The sequence below is a fragment of the Zootoca vivipara genome, chromosome 12 (assembly GCF_965207765.1).
Source record: "Zootoca vivipara chromosome 12, rZooViv2.hap1.1, whole genome shotgun sequence".
Classification (NCBI taxonomy): Eukaryota; Metazoa; Chordata; class Lepidosauria; order Squamata; family Lacertidae; genus Zootoca; species Zootoca vivipara.
The window spans coordinates 18,450,602-18,465,817 of NC_142595.1; the positions used below are offsets into that span (position 1 = coordinate 18,450,602).

At 48.8% G+C, this 15,216-nt stretch overlaps 1 protein-coding gene across 4 annotated transcripts in view; it reads right to left on the reverse strand.

The window, feature by feature from the left end:
• Positions 1-15,216, reverse strand: part of PDK2 (pyruvate dehydrogenase kinase 2) — a 31,053-nt gene that overhangs the window by 11,691 nt on the left and 4,146 nt on the right. For all 4 annotated transcript variants that reach the window (XM_088655678.1, XM_035134352.3, XM_060281421.2 and 1 more), the window contains exons 2-5: positions 13,775-13,916; positions 8,767-8,838; positions 7,679-7,863; positions 5,774-5,863 (exon numbers count right to left, since the gene is read on the reverse strand). In XM_088655678.1, coding sequence (XP_088511804.1) covers positions 5,774-5,863; positions 7,679-7,863; positions 8,767-8,838; positions 13,775-13,916 — 489 coding nt within the window. The remainder of the gene's footprint in view (positions 1-5,773; positions 5,864-7,678; positions 7,864-8,766; positions 8,839-13,774; positions 13,917-15,216) is intronic.

A 15,216-nucleotide genomic window follows, 5' to 3' on the forward strand; every position in this document is an offset into this window, starting at 1 on the left:
CATCTCAGGTACTGCTGCAGAATGGCGTTGACTCGCTCCGCCTGTCCATTGGTCTGCGGGTGCCGAGCCGTAGACAAGCTGACCTCCACCTGCAGGAGGTTCATTAGCCGCCGCCAGAACCTGGAAACAAATTGGCGGCCACGATCCGAAATAACTCTTAAAGGCAATCCATGCAGTCTGAATACGTGGTCAACAAACAGTTTGGCTGTCTCTTCTGCCGAGACCGCCCTGGCACACGGTATAAAATGGCACATTTTGGACATGAGGTCCACCACCACCAACACTGCGGTCTTGCCCCTGGACGACGGCAGGTCTGTGATGAAGTCCATGGACACTACTTCCCACGGCCTGTGCGGTGTGGCTAATGGCTCCAGCAAACCTGCTGGTGGCGCTCTGACCACCTTTGCTCGCTGGCAGGTGTCACAGCCCCTTACATAATCCCGAACATCCTCCCGCACTCCTGGCCACCAGAAGTGTCTCATGACTAGGTGAGTGGTTTTGTCCCTTCCGAAATGACCCGCCGTCGGGTTGTCGTGCATCTGCTTGAGGACCTTACCTCTTAGCTGTTTGGTGGGCAGGTACAGGGCTCCCCTGTAAAAAACCAACCCCCTCCTTTCCTCAAAGTCTTTTGCCCGCTCCCTCCCCCCTCGCAGCTCTCTGAAGATGCGGGTGGCGAACTCATCTGCTGCCGTCAGTGCTGTGAGCTCTGCCTCGCTTACCACTGCTGCTCCGCAGGCCCATGCGGACTGGGGGAAAATGTGCCGTGGTGCTGGTGGCAACTCCTCCTCCATGTATTCCGGCTTGCGGGAGAGGGCATCCGCCCTGACGTTCTGCTCCCCTGGTATGTAGTGGATGGAGAAGTTGAAGTGCGAGAAGAACTCTGCCCATCGTATCTGCCGCTGGTTGAGCACCCTGGCCGTTCTCCAGAACTCCAGGTTCTTGTGGTCCGTGCACACCTGAATGGGATGCTTGGCGCCCACAAGGAAGTGTCTCCAATGCTGGAACGCAGCGTGGATCGCGAGAAGCTCCTTATCAAACACCGTGTAATTGCGTTCTGGCTGGGTCAGCTTTCTGGAGAAGAAGGCACAGGGTCTCCACTCTCTGTTGGCATCCAGTTGCAACAGGATCGCTCCCAAAGCCCTGTCTGAAGCGTCGGTTTCCACGCGTAGGGGCGCATCCTGCACCACGTGGAACAGGTTCTGGTCGGACGCGAACACCCTCTTGAGGCTTTCGAACGCTGCTTGCGCCTCTGGAGTCCACCTGAACTTCTGCTTGCCTCTTAGGCAGTCCGTGATGGGAGCCGTAACGCGAGAGAAGTTCTTGATGAACTTCCTGTAAAAGTTGGCGAAGCCTAGTAGGCGTTGGGCATCTTTGCGCGTCCTGGGGCTGTGCCAGTCCAGGATGGCCTGCACCTTGTCCTTATCCATTGCTAGCCCCTCGTCTGACAGCTTGTAACCTAGGAAGTCCACCTCCCTGGTGTGAAACTTGCATTTCTCCAGCTTCACATACAGGTGGTTCTCTTTCAGGCGCTGCAACACCTCCCTGACATCCTGCACATGCTGCTCTGGGTCATTGGAGTAAATAAGGATGTCATCCAGGAAGACCAGGCATTTCTTGAAGAGGAGGGACCCCAGGACGTGGTGCATGAAGGCCTGGAAGCATGCTGAGCCCCCTTGCAAACCGAAGGGCATGACCAGATATTCAAAAGAGCCCAGTGGCGTGAACATCGTGGTTTTCCACTCATCGCCTTCCCGGATCCTGATCAAGTTGTACACCCCCCTCAGGTCTAGCTTGGTGAAAATCTTGCCCCTGCGTGCCGCTGTCAGCAGATCATCCACTCTGGGCATTGGGAAAGCCACCGGTTCCGTCATGGAATTGAGCCGTCTAAAATCCACCACCAGACGGCGCTGTTGCGTGTCCTTCTTGTCCACCCAGAAGACCGGGCTGCCCCCTGCTGCCTTGCTTTCTCTGATGAACCCCCGCTTGAGGTTCTTGTCGATGAACTCCCTCAGATCCTCCAGTTCCTGATCTGACATGGAGTACAGCTTGGCTGGAGGTAGCGTGGCCCCTGGCACCAGGTTGATTTGACAGTCAAAGGACCTGTGTGGGGGTAGGTGGTCGGACTCCGCTTCGCTGAAGACCTCCTGTAGGTCCCAGTACGGTTTGGGTATTGCCTCACCCCCCTTGACGTGCATGGTGGCCACTGTGGCGATGGGAGGCCCCTCCCCAGGTTGGCGTTGCATGCAATGCTCCAGACAAAAGTCCGATCCAAACGTGATGCATCTCTGGTGCCAACTGATGGAGGGGTCATGGCACGCCAGCCAGCTCATGCCTAAGACGATGGGGGGGGGTCGGAGATGGTGGTGACGTTGAATGCCAGTGTCTCTGAGTGTCGTCCCACCGTCATTCTCATGGGGGGGGGTCTGGTGGGTGATGGCCCCCCCCAGCAACTCCCTGCCGTCAATGGTGGAGACGTGCAGGGGGAAATCCAGCTGCAGAAGTTGGATCTGGTGCTCTTCTGCAAAGTTTCTCGAGAAGAAGTTGGCTGATGCACCACTGTCAATTAACGCGAGTACCGTCAGGGGATAGCCATTTGGGAGCGTTAGCGTCACTTCTAGAACCACCCCTGCTCTGGGGGGGTGGGCTGTCGCTGCTCCTCGCTGTGCGGGTGGGTGGGTTGGGGCCGGTTTGTGCTAACTGTGCCTGGCTGCTGCCCCTTGTCTCCTGCAGCCAGGCTGTCTCGTTTCCCTGCTGTGGTGCTGCTTCAGTGGGGGAAGGTACAACCGTTCCCGCCTTTCCTTGCCACTCCCTGCGATGAGGGCAGTCTCTGACGCGATGCCGGGGGGAGTTGCAGAGAAAGCAATTCCCGCCTCTTCCCTCCTTGCGTCTTGGCGCCGCCGGGGTTTGAAAAGCCCCCGCGCGCGCGCGCGCTCCACCGATCTCCATCGGTTCCGGCTCTGGGCTTGGTCTGGGGGCGGGCCCTGGGGTGGGGTTTGGTGATGTGGTCTGTCCTGGGAGCGTGGGAACCAAGGCTTTGCTGCGCGCGTCGCTTGTTTGTCATTCCATCTGGATTCCTGTCTCGCTAGCGCCGCTTTGCTTAACTCATCCATAGTTCGCGGTTTAGGACCTCTCGCCAGCTCATCCTTAACGTCTGCGTGCAAACCCAGGTAGAAGGCTGATTTCACTGGCTCACTTTGCAGATCCCACCCCAGTTTGTGCACCAGCATGGTGAATCTCGCCCAGTAGTCCCTAACTGTCGATTTTCCTTGTGTTAAGTTATGAAGCTCCTCTTTAGTGGCCTCCATTTCACTGTCACTAGCGTACATTATTTTTAAAGCTTCTAGAAATAGTTTTGCGTTCTTCATGCAAGGATTTTTTTGCGCGATGAGCGGTCTTACCCATTCTCGGGCGGCCCCCGTCAAATGCTCTATGATAAAGGAGACTCTGTGCGCGTCATCTGGGAATTCTGCTGCATGCAATTCCAGCGCATAATTTATTTCTGTCTCAAATCCTAGGTACTCCCTAGGGTCGCCGCTAAACTTGGTGACTAGGCTCTGTCCCCTTCTCACTTGGACTAGCTGCGGCTGGGGCGCCCCCCCACCTCTAGCGGCTTTTTCCTCTTCCAACTTCTTCTGCAGGTCTAATACCATCACCCTTAGCTGTTTCTCAGTCTCCTCTTTTGTCCTCACCTGGTCCACCAGCTTGTTCAGCTCCTCCTGCGCCCCGCGCGCTTCCTCCTGAGCGGCATGCAATTGCTGCTGTGCCTGCGCTGTAAGGTTCCGTAGCTCCTGCTTCGCTGCTTCAGCCTCCAGCCTCCAATGCTCAGCCTCTTGCGCGCTCATCGCGGCACTCCAAAGTAGCCAAAAAAAGATTCGGAGGTTGCTGTCAGGGGGCCTGATATGGCTACTCTAGAGTAACGACTCCAGCATGGTCTTTTTAGGCTTTTATTAAGTGCTGATTATTTACAGTGTTCAGAGCGGTAAATATGCATCCTTAAGGTGAGGTGTCAGAACCTCCGAATGGCGATTGGCGCGTTTTCTTCCAGCACAGAAGCTTTGGGAGACCCAACCTCTTCCCCCTACGTTTGCGTCGCAATTCGGGAGTTGGGGGGATTGGCCTTCCCCCCGGGCCCCCCACTTCCTGTCCCACCTGGTGCATGGGCTCCGCAACCTTGCCTGAGCCTCGGACCCCACTTCCTGACTCTTCGCTAGAGGCAGAGCTCTCCCTACTCTCTCCAGCGCTTGGGGATGGGCTGGAACTTAAGATGGGAGGGACTTCCCTGTATCCCTTGTCCCTCACAGGCGGGGTATAAACAAGTCATAATAATAATAATAATAATTATAAATATCAAATCATATACATTATCACCAATTATAAATTCCAAATTAAATAATTTCCAGGGACTCCCCATATCCTGGTTTCTAGAGGTCATGTCTTTTATTTATATTCTGCTTTCTTGCTTGTTGGTTCCAATTTCATAATTCTGATTGTCCATCTTCATTTTATCAATCTGTCAGTCTGTGACTCTAAATCTTGTTTTAACAAGTTTTTAGATCTAATTAGCCCATTCTGCTTTTGGAACTCTTTTAACATGATGGTTTTGCTGCAGGCTGGTATGAATTTTCCCCTGGTCTTCCCCTTAAAGACCCAGCTGCCCCCCCCCCAAGTAGTAAAATCACCATTCGCCAAGTAATAAAAAGAGAAATAGGAGACAGCGTGAGTTGTATCGCTTCTGCTTCTTGGCATTTCCCTTTGAATTGCTCAAACTCGGCTATGAAAGAACTGCCTGGTTTCGGTTGTCTGTGCCCCTGGTAACCTGAAGGTTAGACTACCACCAAGCATTGCATGTGGGGCTGCCTTTGAAGACAGTTGCGAATGAGGCAACATTAATTGACCCAAGGCCTTGGGTAAACTGGAAAAGTCTTAGCTTGGTGTGGAAATGTCGACAAGGACGGCACCAGGCATGTGGAGAGAATTCCACAGACTCCTGAAAAGGCCTGTTCTCATGTGGCAATCCTCCTCACTGCCCTCAAGTGAGGGCCGTGTTCGAAACTCCCATTGTTCTAGGCGCATTTTGCCACAGGGAATTTCATTAGCAAGGGCAGTTTCCGAGCTCTGGGTGCAGTACTGCGCCAAAGATTTCAGATGAAAACTGTGGAGTGAAAGGAAACAAGGACCATTTCATAGAATCATAGAGTTGGAAGAGACCACAAGGGCCATCCAGTCCAACCCCCTGCCAAGCAGGAAACACCACCAAAGCATTCCTGACGGGTGGCTGTCAAGCCTCTGCTTAAAGACCTCCAAAGAAGGAGACTCCACCACATTCCTTGGCAGCAAATTCCATTTCCATTTCCTCCCCTACTTCCAGCTACTCTCTGAAGAGAAGAGACCCTCTTAAGAATATTAGGGGGGTGAGCAGGGGAAGAAGCATACCATGTGAAAAATGAACATAGTACAGTGGTACCTCGGCTTCTGGACGTAATCCGTTCCGGAAGACCGTTTGAGTTTGGGAATGTTTGAAAACTCAATACAGAAGCCTCCATGTGGAAAACACAATACAGAAGCTGCGTGGCATTTTCGACTTCTGAGGCGTGTTCAAAAACCGAAGCATTTACTTACTTCTGGGTGGTTTACAGCGTTTGAAAACCAAAATGTTTGTCAACGGAGACGTTCGAAAGCCAAGGTTCTGCTGCATTTTAGCTTCAGTTCATTCATTTTCAGGACGGAGCAGGAAGGAGGGGGGGGGAGACACAGAACGTAAAAGCCCACCAACCTCTGACCACGTCCGAGACGTTGCAGTTGGGATCAATGCTTCCAATGTGCTTGGGGTGGGCCGGGTTGGTGCTGCCGTCAAAAATCAAGGCTGTGAGGGGGGGAAAGGGTGAAGTAAACAAAGGCAGAGACCATATGGCATGTGGTAAGCATGGCAGGACAGGCATGAGAGGACCGTGGTGGGCCATCAGAAGGAACGGGGGTCGGGCTGCCCCACGCATGGGGGACTTCACTTTGAGGCGGTGAGAGGCCCCAGGAAATGCAGGAGGAGGGGGGGGGAAGATAAATTTTTAAACTCTTTTAAGTAAAGGATTGGGAAGTAAAGTATGTAGGTAAAAGGTAAAGGTAAAGGACCACCCACCCTGGATCAAAGTGGACCCATGATTTAATATATAAATCATCATCATCACTTTTAATTTGTATACCGCCTTTCTATCTTAAAATACTCAAGGCGGTTTACAAGCTGAAGAAACAAAGAAGGTACACCTTACAACACCCTCATGCAATACAAAAATGTGTTAATAAAACATAGCTTTAAAATAAACAACCTACATCAAATAAAGTAACATTCAACAATCGTTAGAATAGTATAGAATAATAAATCAGCATATAAAAATTAAACAGAATTCCACTCATAATAATTACAATAAATTATTTCTAAGCTACAATCAATAAAACAGACGGCCAGCCACCGTGCATAAAATAATACTATACAAATTGAAAGAATGATAAAATGCACAAGTTAAAGTATGACCCTAATTGGCAGATGAAGGTAGTGTGGAAGTCACTTTTTTGCATTTGTATTTTAATGTTAGCTTTACGGAAATGTTTCTTCTTTTTCGTTTTCAGCTTGTTTATGTTTTTGTTTTGTTTTGTTTGTTTTTCACCTTTTGGTATTCTTTTTTTGTACTTTTCTCATTCTTGTTCTTTGAAGGAAATTTATGTACAGTGGTGCCTCGCTAGACAAATTTAATTCGTTCCACGGGTCTTTTCTTATAACAAAAAATTCGTCTAGCGAATCCCATAGGAATGCATTGAATGTTTTTTGATTTTTTTTTGCCCATAGGAACGCATTAATTGAATTTCAATGCATTCCTATGGGAAACCGCGATTCACTAGTCGAATTTTTCATAAAACGAATTCGTATAGCGAGGCAACCTCCGCTCGAAAAATCATTTCGTTAAGCAGGGCATTCGTTAAGCGAGGCACCACTGTATATACAAAGTTAAGATAAATGTTGTGTACGAGTAATGAATTTGGATATCGGATAAGGAAAACTAATGAAAATTATTGCAAAAAAAAAAAAGTTAAAGGACCCCTGGCTGGTTAAGTCCAGTCAAAGGCGACTATGGGGTTGCAGCGCTCATCTCGCTTTCAGGCCGAGGGAGCCGGAGTTTGTCCACAGACAGCTTTCCGGGCCGTGTGGCCAGCAGGACTAAACTGCTTCTGGCGCAACGGGACACCGTGATGGAAGCCAGAGGGCACGGAAACGCCGTTTACCTTCCTGCCACAGAGGTACCTATTCATCTACTTGCGCTGGTGTGCTTTCAAACTGCTAGGTTGACAGCAGTTGGGACAGAGCAATGGGAGCTCACTCCGCCACAGGGATTCGAACCGCCGACCTTCTGATCGGCAAGCCCAAGAGGCTCAGTGGTTTACACCACAGCACCACTGAAGGGGAGCAAGAAGGGGAGAGAAGGGAACTGCCACGAAAAATAGGGTGGGAAGACAACTTTAGATTTGTATTGCATTTGTATTAATTGGATGTAAATGTGTCAAATTTTTGGAAAACTAATAACAAAATAATTCGCAAAAATAAAAGAAAAAGGAATTGCAGAAGTTACAGACCAGGAACAAGGAGGGTGAGGGTTGGGCAGGAATCCAAGATGGCTGCCACTGAACTCACTGTGCTGGTTAATCAACATGCGGATGGAAATGCGGCTCAGGTAGAAGCGGTCCAGGAAGTACTGGATGTTTTGGTTGGTGACGGGGTCATCCCCATAAGCTTCTTTGTACTCGATCACACCCTGCGCCATGGTGGGGACCACGTCGTTGTGGCGGTTACGGATCGTGACCAGGGCGTTTGTGAATCTGGGAGGAGACAGGCCACAAAGGGGGAGGGAGAAGAAGAGGAGATCTCAAAAACGGGAGGTAGGTCTTCTGTCTAAGAGCAGAGCAATTCCCTTCAAATTTTCCTGACAAGACAAAGGTCCAGGTCTCCTGCTCTTCACTGTGTGCTGGAGGAAAATCACACACCCCACCCCATTAGGGCATCTCATTATTATTATTTTTTTGGGGGGGGGGTTGTTAAACATAATTTCTGCAGATTCCTTCCATGAAGGGTCTTTAAAATATGGTTTTTTGGGGAGGGGGGATGAGGAATTACAATCTGCTACAGTGGTACCTCGGTTTAAGAACAGTCCTGTTTACGAATGATTCGGTTTACGAATTCCGCAAAACCGGAAGTAGTGTCCCAGTTTGCAAACTTTACCTCGGTCTAAGAATGGAATCCGAACAGTGGAAGGGCACCAGTGGCAGGAGGCGAAAGCGCGCCTCAGTTTAAGAACGGTTTCGGTTTAAGAACGGACTTCTTTTTGTGGTAGGTCTATGTCTGATGAAAATGCTTTCGGATTTTAATTTTACTTTCCGAAAAGGTCAGGTAATGCTAAATAATAATAATAAATATTGATACATAACTGAAAGTCCTTGTCAATCATTTTGAATGATTCCCATGCAATTTTACAAACCTTTTGCTTCCCAAGCAAAGCTAAATTATATTGATTTAACCAAAATATTATTCTGACTTCCCAAGTCACGTTCCAGTGGGAGCAAACCAAAGCCAAGTACTGCAGCAACTCCAAACAAGATTGTTGACATTCTCCATACAGGAAAGATGTCACGTAAAAAGTGGCTTTACAATGATGCTGTGAGGTGGGGTTCTTGTATGCGCTGTGTTCAACCGCCTCCTCCCTCCTCCCCAAAACCCAAACTCACTGTCCCAACGTCCCTTGGTCCTCAGGGTCTTTGTCCAGGAACACCATGATGTCCAGCAAGCTCTGCACGTACCTGGTAGGAGGAAGAGAGAAAGAAGAGTAGGGACTACTGGGATGGAGAAGTTTGTGAAGAGTTGCCTGCAGCCTTCATGGACTGCGTATGTGAAGACCGAGACCATATAACACCGGTCCTGAAAGACCTGCATTGGCTCCCAGTACGTTTCGGAGCACAATTCAAAGTGTTGGTGCTGACCTTTAAAGCCCTAAACGGCCTCGGCCCAGTATACCTGAAGGAGCGTCTCCACCCCCCATCGTTCTGCCAGGACACTGAGGTCCAGCTCCCAGGGCCTTCTGGTGGTTCCCTCCCTGCGAGAAGTGAGGTTGCAGGGAACCAGGCAGAGGGCCTTCTCAGTAGTGGCACCTCCCCTGTAGGATGCCCTCCCATCAGATGTCAAGGAAATAAACAACTACCAGACAAATGGGCTGGGTAATAATAACAACAACAACAACAACAACAACTTGTTATTTGTACCCCGCCCATCTGGCTGGGTTTCCCCAGCCACTCTGGGCGGCTTCCAACAGAATATTAAAATAATCTATTAAATATTAAAAGCTTCCCTAAACAGGGCTGCCTTCAGTTGTCTTCTAAAAGTCTGGTAGTTGTTTTTCTCTTTGACATCTGGTGGGAGGGCGTTCCACAGGGCGGGTGCCACTACCGAGAAGGCCCTCTGCCTGGTTCCCTGTAACTTAGCTTCTTGCAATGAGGGAACCACCAGAAGGCCCTCAGCACTGGACCTCAGTGTCCGGGCAGAACAATGGGGGGTGTAGACGCTCCTAATAATAATAAAAAATTATTATTAATTGTTGTTGTTGTTAAGGCAACAGGAGAGACACATACCTTTAGACCACAGAATCAAAGAATCAAAAAGTTGGAAAAGACTGTGTGGGTCATCAAGTCCAACCCCATGCAATGCAGGAATCTTTTGCCCCACGTGGGGCTCGAACCCACAACCCTGAGATCAAGAGTCTCATGCTCTACTGACTGAGCAACACTCAGGGCTGTGGATTTGAGCCCCACACTCGGCAAAAGATTCCTGCCTTGCAAGGGAGTTGGACTTACCTGACCCTCATGGTTCTTTCCAATGCTACAATTCTAAGATTCTTTGATTCTATGTACATATGTATAAATACATATTTGTGTTTGTGTGCATGTACATGTACAACCTCATCACCTATATTCCACTTGTATCTCCCCTTTGGCTTTTGATCTGTGCAAAATCAAATTGAACTTTTCAAACAAAAGGTGGGGGGGGGAGAGATGGCTGCATTATTATTTTTTAATAATAAAGTGTAGCAGGGAGGCGCTGATAAGGCAAGAGGCAGGTTTCAACGCCAGCATGGGCACTGGGTGGGTGCAGGGAGGGAGGGAGAGAGGCCCTGCAGCAATCAACTTGGCGCTTTGCTCTGCTGTGGAGGAATCACGGTTTTCCTACGCCGCGTTAATCCGGCAACTGTGAAGGGATGTGAGAACAGGGTGACGCGAAGCAAACAAACAGGCCCTCATCACGTGCTTCCCTCAAAGTAGGACAAAGTTCGTGCAAGCCGCTTAAAAGCAGCGGCACCTTCAGAGGAAGTGAAAACAAAACAAAAACCCTTTCCTAAAAAAAAGGGGGGGAGAGGAAGAAAAGGGGAATGAGGGAAACAGAAATTAAAGACCCAGGCAAATCTGACAAGATGCTACACCAGGCACCCCCAAACTGCGGCCCTCCAGATGTTTTGGGACTACAACTCCCATGATCCCTAGCTAGCAGGACCAGTGGTCAGGGATGATGGGAATTGTAGTCCCAAAACATCTGGAGGGCCGAAGTTTGGGGGTGCCTGTGCTACACTTTTCTGAGCCCACGCAGGGAGCCAGGTGAGTGTGCCGCAGCAAGAAAACAAAACACAGGAGTGTCGTGACACCATGAAGCCTCCTTTGCCAACCTGGCGCCCTCCCGATGTACCTGGACTGAAATGCCCATCCGTTCTGCTGTCTGAGGCTGGGGGCAGTTGCATGTGGAGGGTACCGGGCTGGCGATGGGTGCTTTAAAGGCCAACACATTTACTGCGGCATCAGGTTCCAAGCACAGACCTCACCTGTTCCCTTGTATGTTTATTTCTTAAGAGTCAGCCGCCAGGTTCACCCACCCAAAGGCTCAGAGCTGCTGAAAGTGTTTTAGAGCACAATCCGAGCGTTTGAAACCACATGCCAATCCCTCTCCAGCCCCGTTGGTACATGCCAAATCCCTCCTCGATGCCTTAGAACCAGGGTGGATAAAAATCAATTGATTTTTTTAAAATAAATCGGAATTTTAAAAAAATTAAATTGGATTTTTTTAAAATAAAATTCTTTTGGAGGAAAAATCTTTCTAAAGATAGTTTTCTATTTAAGTTAAATTATAGTCCAAAGGCTATTCATCAGGAAATAATGATTTGTTTTAAGTTTTTCATGTGTGCTAAAACTCAATCTAAGGTGTGTGAGGTTGTTGTTGTTTTTAAACCATTTAACCACATCAGTTAACAAACATGGATACATATGCTATAATGTTCTTGTTTTAGTTAAATAAATTGTTTAAAGAGTAAACCCCTTTGAACTGAACAGGACTTGTTGATTGATTGATTGAATTTATATGGTGCCCTTCATCAAAAGATCTCAGTGCGGTTGACAGAATAAAATACAAGACAAAACACAAGAAAATTATAATTAAACCAAAACAACAACAACAAGAAAACCTCAGTTTGCCCAGACATATTTAAAAGGCTGTAGAGTATTAATCAGCCAAAGGCCTGGTTGAAGAGGAACGTTTTTGCCTGGAGGTTAAAACTATATAATGAAGGCGCCAGGCAAACCTCCCTGGGGAGAGCATTCCACAAACGAGGAGCCACCACAGAGAAGGCCCTTCTCATGTTGCCAGATCCAGACCTTATGCAGAGGAGGCACACGAAGAAGGGCCTCAGAGGATGAACACGGAGTTTGGGACAGTTTATATTTCTGACTAGACTTGTGCAGAATGGCTCTGTAAAAAAGCCCTGTGAATGAGAAGCTCCCAGGCTACTGCTGAAGGGTGCCGGGCACTGTGAAACTGCCTTACAACGAGCCAGAAGATCTACCCATCCAGCTGAGGAACATCCGCTCCAGGGCTGGAAAGTCACTTTGGTTTGGCAGGCTGGATCATAAAGGAACCGCTGATCATCCTCCGAGGCCCTTCTTCGTGTGTCTCCTCCATGAGAGGACTGGAGGGTGGCAACACAAGAACAGGGCCTTCTCTGCAGTGGCTCCCCGTCTATGGAATGCTCTTCCCAGGGAGTTTTGGCTGGCACCTTCATTATACACCTTTAGGCGCCAGGCAGCAATTGTTCCTCTTCAAGCAGGGTGACTTGACATCCGATGCACTTTTAAATGTGCTGTGGGAGGGGGCATACCGTGTTTCCCCTTTTTTAAGACGTAGTCATTATATAAGCCATAGCAGGATTTCTAAGCAATTGCGCGATACAAGCCATACCCCGAAAATAAGACATACTGATAGACCCTTCACCCACTAGCAATAACCCCCCTCCTGCCAGCCAACTCCCCCCTTAAAAATCTCTCCCCATTTTGCTGTCGCTCCACAGACACGTATTTCCTTTAAAAGCTTGTAAAAATGCACCGAACAGCCGTAGCTGCTGGCTGCCGAAGCCTTGTGATTTCCCTTCCCCGTTTCTGAGAGCATTTTTTTAAATAAAAAGATCCAAAAATAATTTTTTTAGCCAAGCTGTGTAAGCTCTACTTGGTGAAGGGGAGAAAAGTGGGGTGGGGAGGAGATGAAGGCACGAGGAAGAAAAGAGGGGCGATTGAAGAATGCAAAGGCTGTTTTCCCTTTTAGGGAGAGACCTCCGTGCGCGCGTCTGTCTCTCTCCCCCCCCCTGCGTGTCTCTCTCTCTCTCTCTCTCTCTCTCTCTCTCTCTCTCTCTCTCTCTCTCTCTCACACACACACACACACACACACACACACACACAGCCCACCTCTCGCTTCCCCCCACCTTTCCCTAAATTCCCTTCCATTCAATGCACGTTGATTTCCTCTTAACGGGAATCTCCCGTGTCTGATTGTTGTCTCATTGCTTTTACCGGGCATAAAGCAGCCTTTTAAAAATCCTGCTGCAGTTTTCTTTCTACCTTATGCTGCTTGGTTGTCTGTGGAGCTGCCCCTTTAAGGATTTGTAAGTAGTCTGGATCGCAGTCCTTGCCTTGGGGACTTTTATTTATTTATTAAGGACTTTTTCCTTCGCTGTTTGCGAGCTGCTAAAAGGAGCTGCTAAACGCTGCTTTACACAAAAGTTAAACTGCCGGTCCTAACAACACGTGCTTCCTCACCTCGCTGGCTCAATTGCTTCTCAATTGCTACCATTAACCAAGTCAGCAATCTTAATTGCTGCTTAGCTGGCTTCTTTGTGCTCAGCAGGTAGCTTCTTTGCTATCAGTGATAGCACTGCAAAGTGCTATGTTGTTGGAACTTCAGACAGTCTTGCAGTCTTGGGCAGCTGGCTGGTAGAGATCCTTACTTGCTTTAGGTATAGGCTACTGCTAGGACTGTATCACACAGATAGATTCCATTATACTGGTTTAGATTTAAGAAGCTCCAGTGTAGCAGATTGCTATTAAGTGAGTCCCCACCTTGGAGGAGAGAGAGAGCAGCCCTTCGCGAACATCCCAGGGCCGGGGAGAGAGGGCTGCACCAGGGACGCACACACCTCCCTTCCCTCGGACTCGTAATAAAAATACCGGTACCAGTAAGACATCCCACCAAAAATAAGCCACCCTGTGGTTTTTTGAGAAAAAAAAGTAATAAGACGGTGTCTTAAAAAGGGGGAAACACGGTATTATTGGTTTGTTTTCATTCTTGCTTTTATTGTGTATGTTTTATATGTATGTGTGTGTATATTGTGATTTTATCTGCCCATAAACATCTAAACAAACAGAAGGGACTCACCAGCTCTGCACCAGCTGAACGGAAGGGGTGCTCAGCACCCGGTCTGGGAGAAGGTTGATTTCCTTCATGATGTTGGCCAGCCGGACAGGGAGTTCTTGGCGCAGGAAAGTGAATGAGGTCTTCTCGCAGGCATTGCTGGATCCTGCAAAGAAAAAAAACATGCCCTGCTATCAGCTGTTCTGGCACACGCCCCAAGGAAAAGGTTACACCAGCCAACATTTATTTATTTGACTGCTGCATTTCTATCCCTTCCCCCCCCCTTCCAGGAGCTCAAAGTGTTATGTATGGGTTCTATCCCTCCTCAAATAGCCCCCCCACAACAACCCTGTGAGGTAGGTTAGTCTGAGAGGCAGCCCAAGGCTTTATGCTGAGTGGGGATTTGAACCCTGGTCAGGATCCCAGGTGACACTCTGGCAAGTTATTGCAAGCCAGCCTGCGATCCCCAACGGAGGCCCCCTAATCGGAGGATCTATATATATATAAAAATGTAAACTGGCCATGTCTGTTGGTTTCCACATTTCACCGAAACCGCTTGAGCAACATCACATGCCACTATGCAAGTGTTCCTAGTTACATGGGGTATACAAATGTCACACCTGCGCAAGCTAAAACCCCATTTTTAGGACCTAAAAAGTCAGCCAGAGGACCCTGTCGAGCATGCTGGGAAAAGAACCAGGTTACAAAACATCGCCCTCTATCGGCGGCTACACTGGTATTGCAGCTACAAAACCTTCGCCCTCTAGCGGTGGCTACACTGGTACTGCAGATAGAAAAACCTTCCCTCTCCACATTACAGTGGTGCCTCGCTAGACAAATTTAATTCGTTCCACGGGTCTTTTCTTATAACGAAAAATTCGTCTAGCGAATCCCATAGGAATGCATAAAAAAAATTTGATTTTTTTTTTTTTGCCCATAGGAACGCATTAATTGAATTTCAATGCATTCCTATGGGAAACCGCGATTTGCTAGATGAATTTTTCATAAAACGAATTCGTCTAGCGAGGCAACCTCCGCTCGAAAAATCCTTTCGTTAAGCAGAAATTTCGTTAAGCAGGGCATTCGTTAAGCGGGGCACCACTGTACCTCAGCTCGCCTTTACAGGCTAGGCCGAGTGGAAGTGGGGACTCGCCTGGGTGGGGGTTGGGGGGGGGAGGAGGGGGCGGTGTATGTCATGGATGGGGACAGGGTGGGGGGAATCACAGGGATGAGTTACAGCAACGCCTGGCTGGGCCAGCTAGTAATCTATAAAATTCTAGCCTTGTAAGATCCAGATCAGGCATAAGCAAACTCGGACCCTACAGATGTTTTGGGACTACAACTCCCATCATACCTAGCTAACAGGATCAGTGGTCAGGGATGATGGGAGTTGTAGTCCCAAAACATCTGGAGGGCCGAGTTTGCCTATGCCTGATCCAGATCCTGCAATTAACTATGTTACCAAG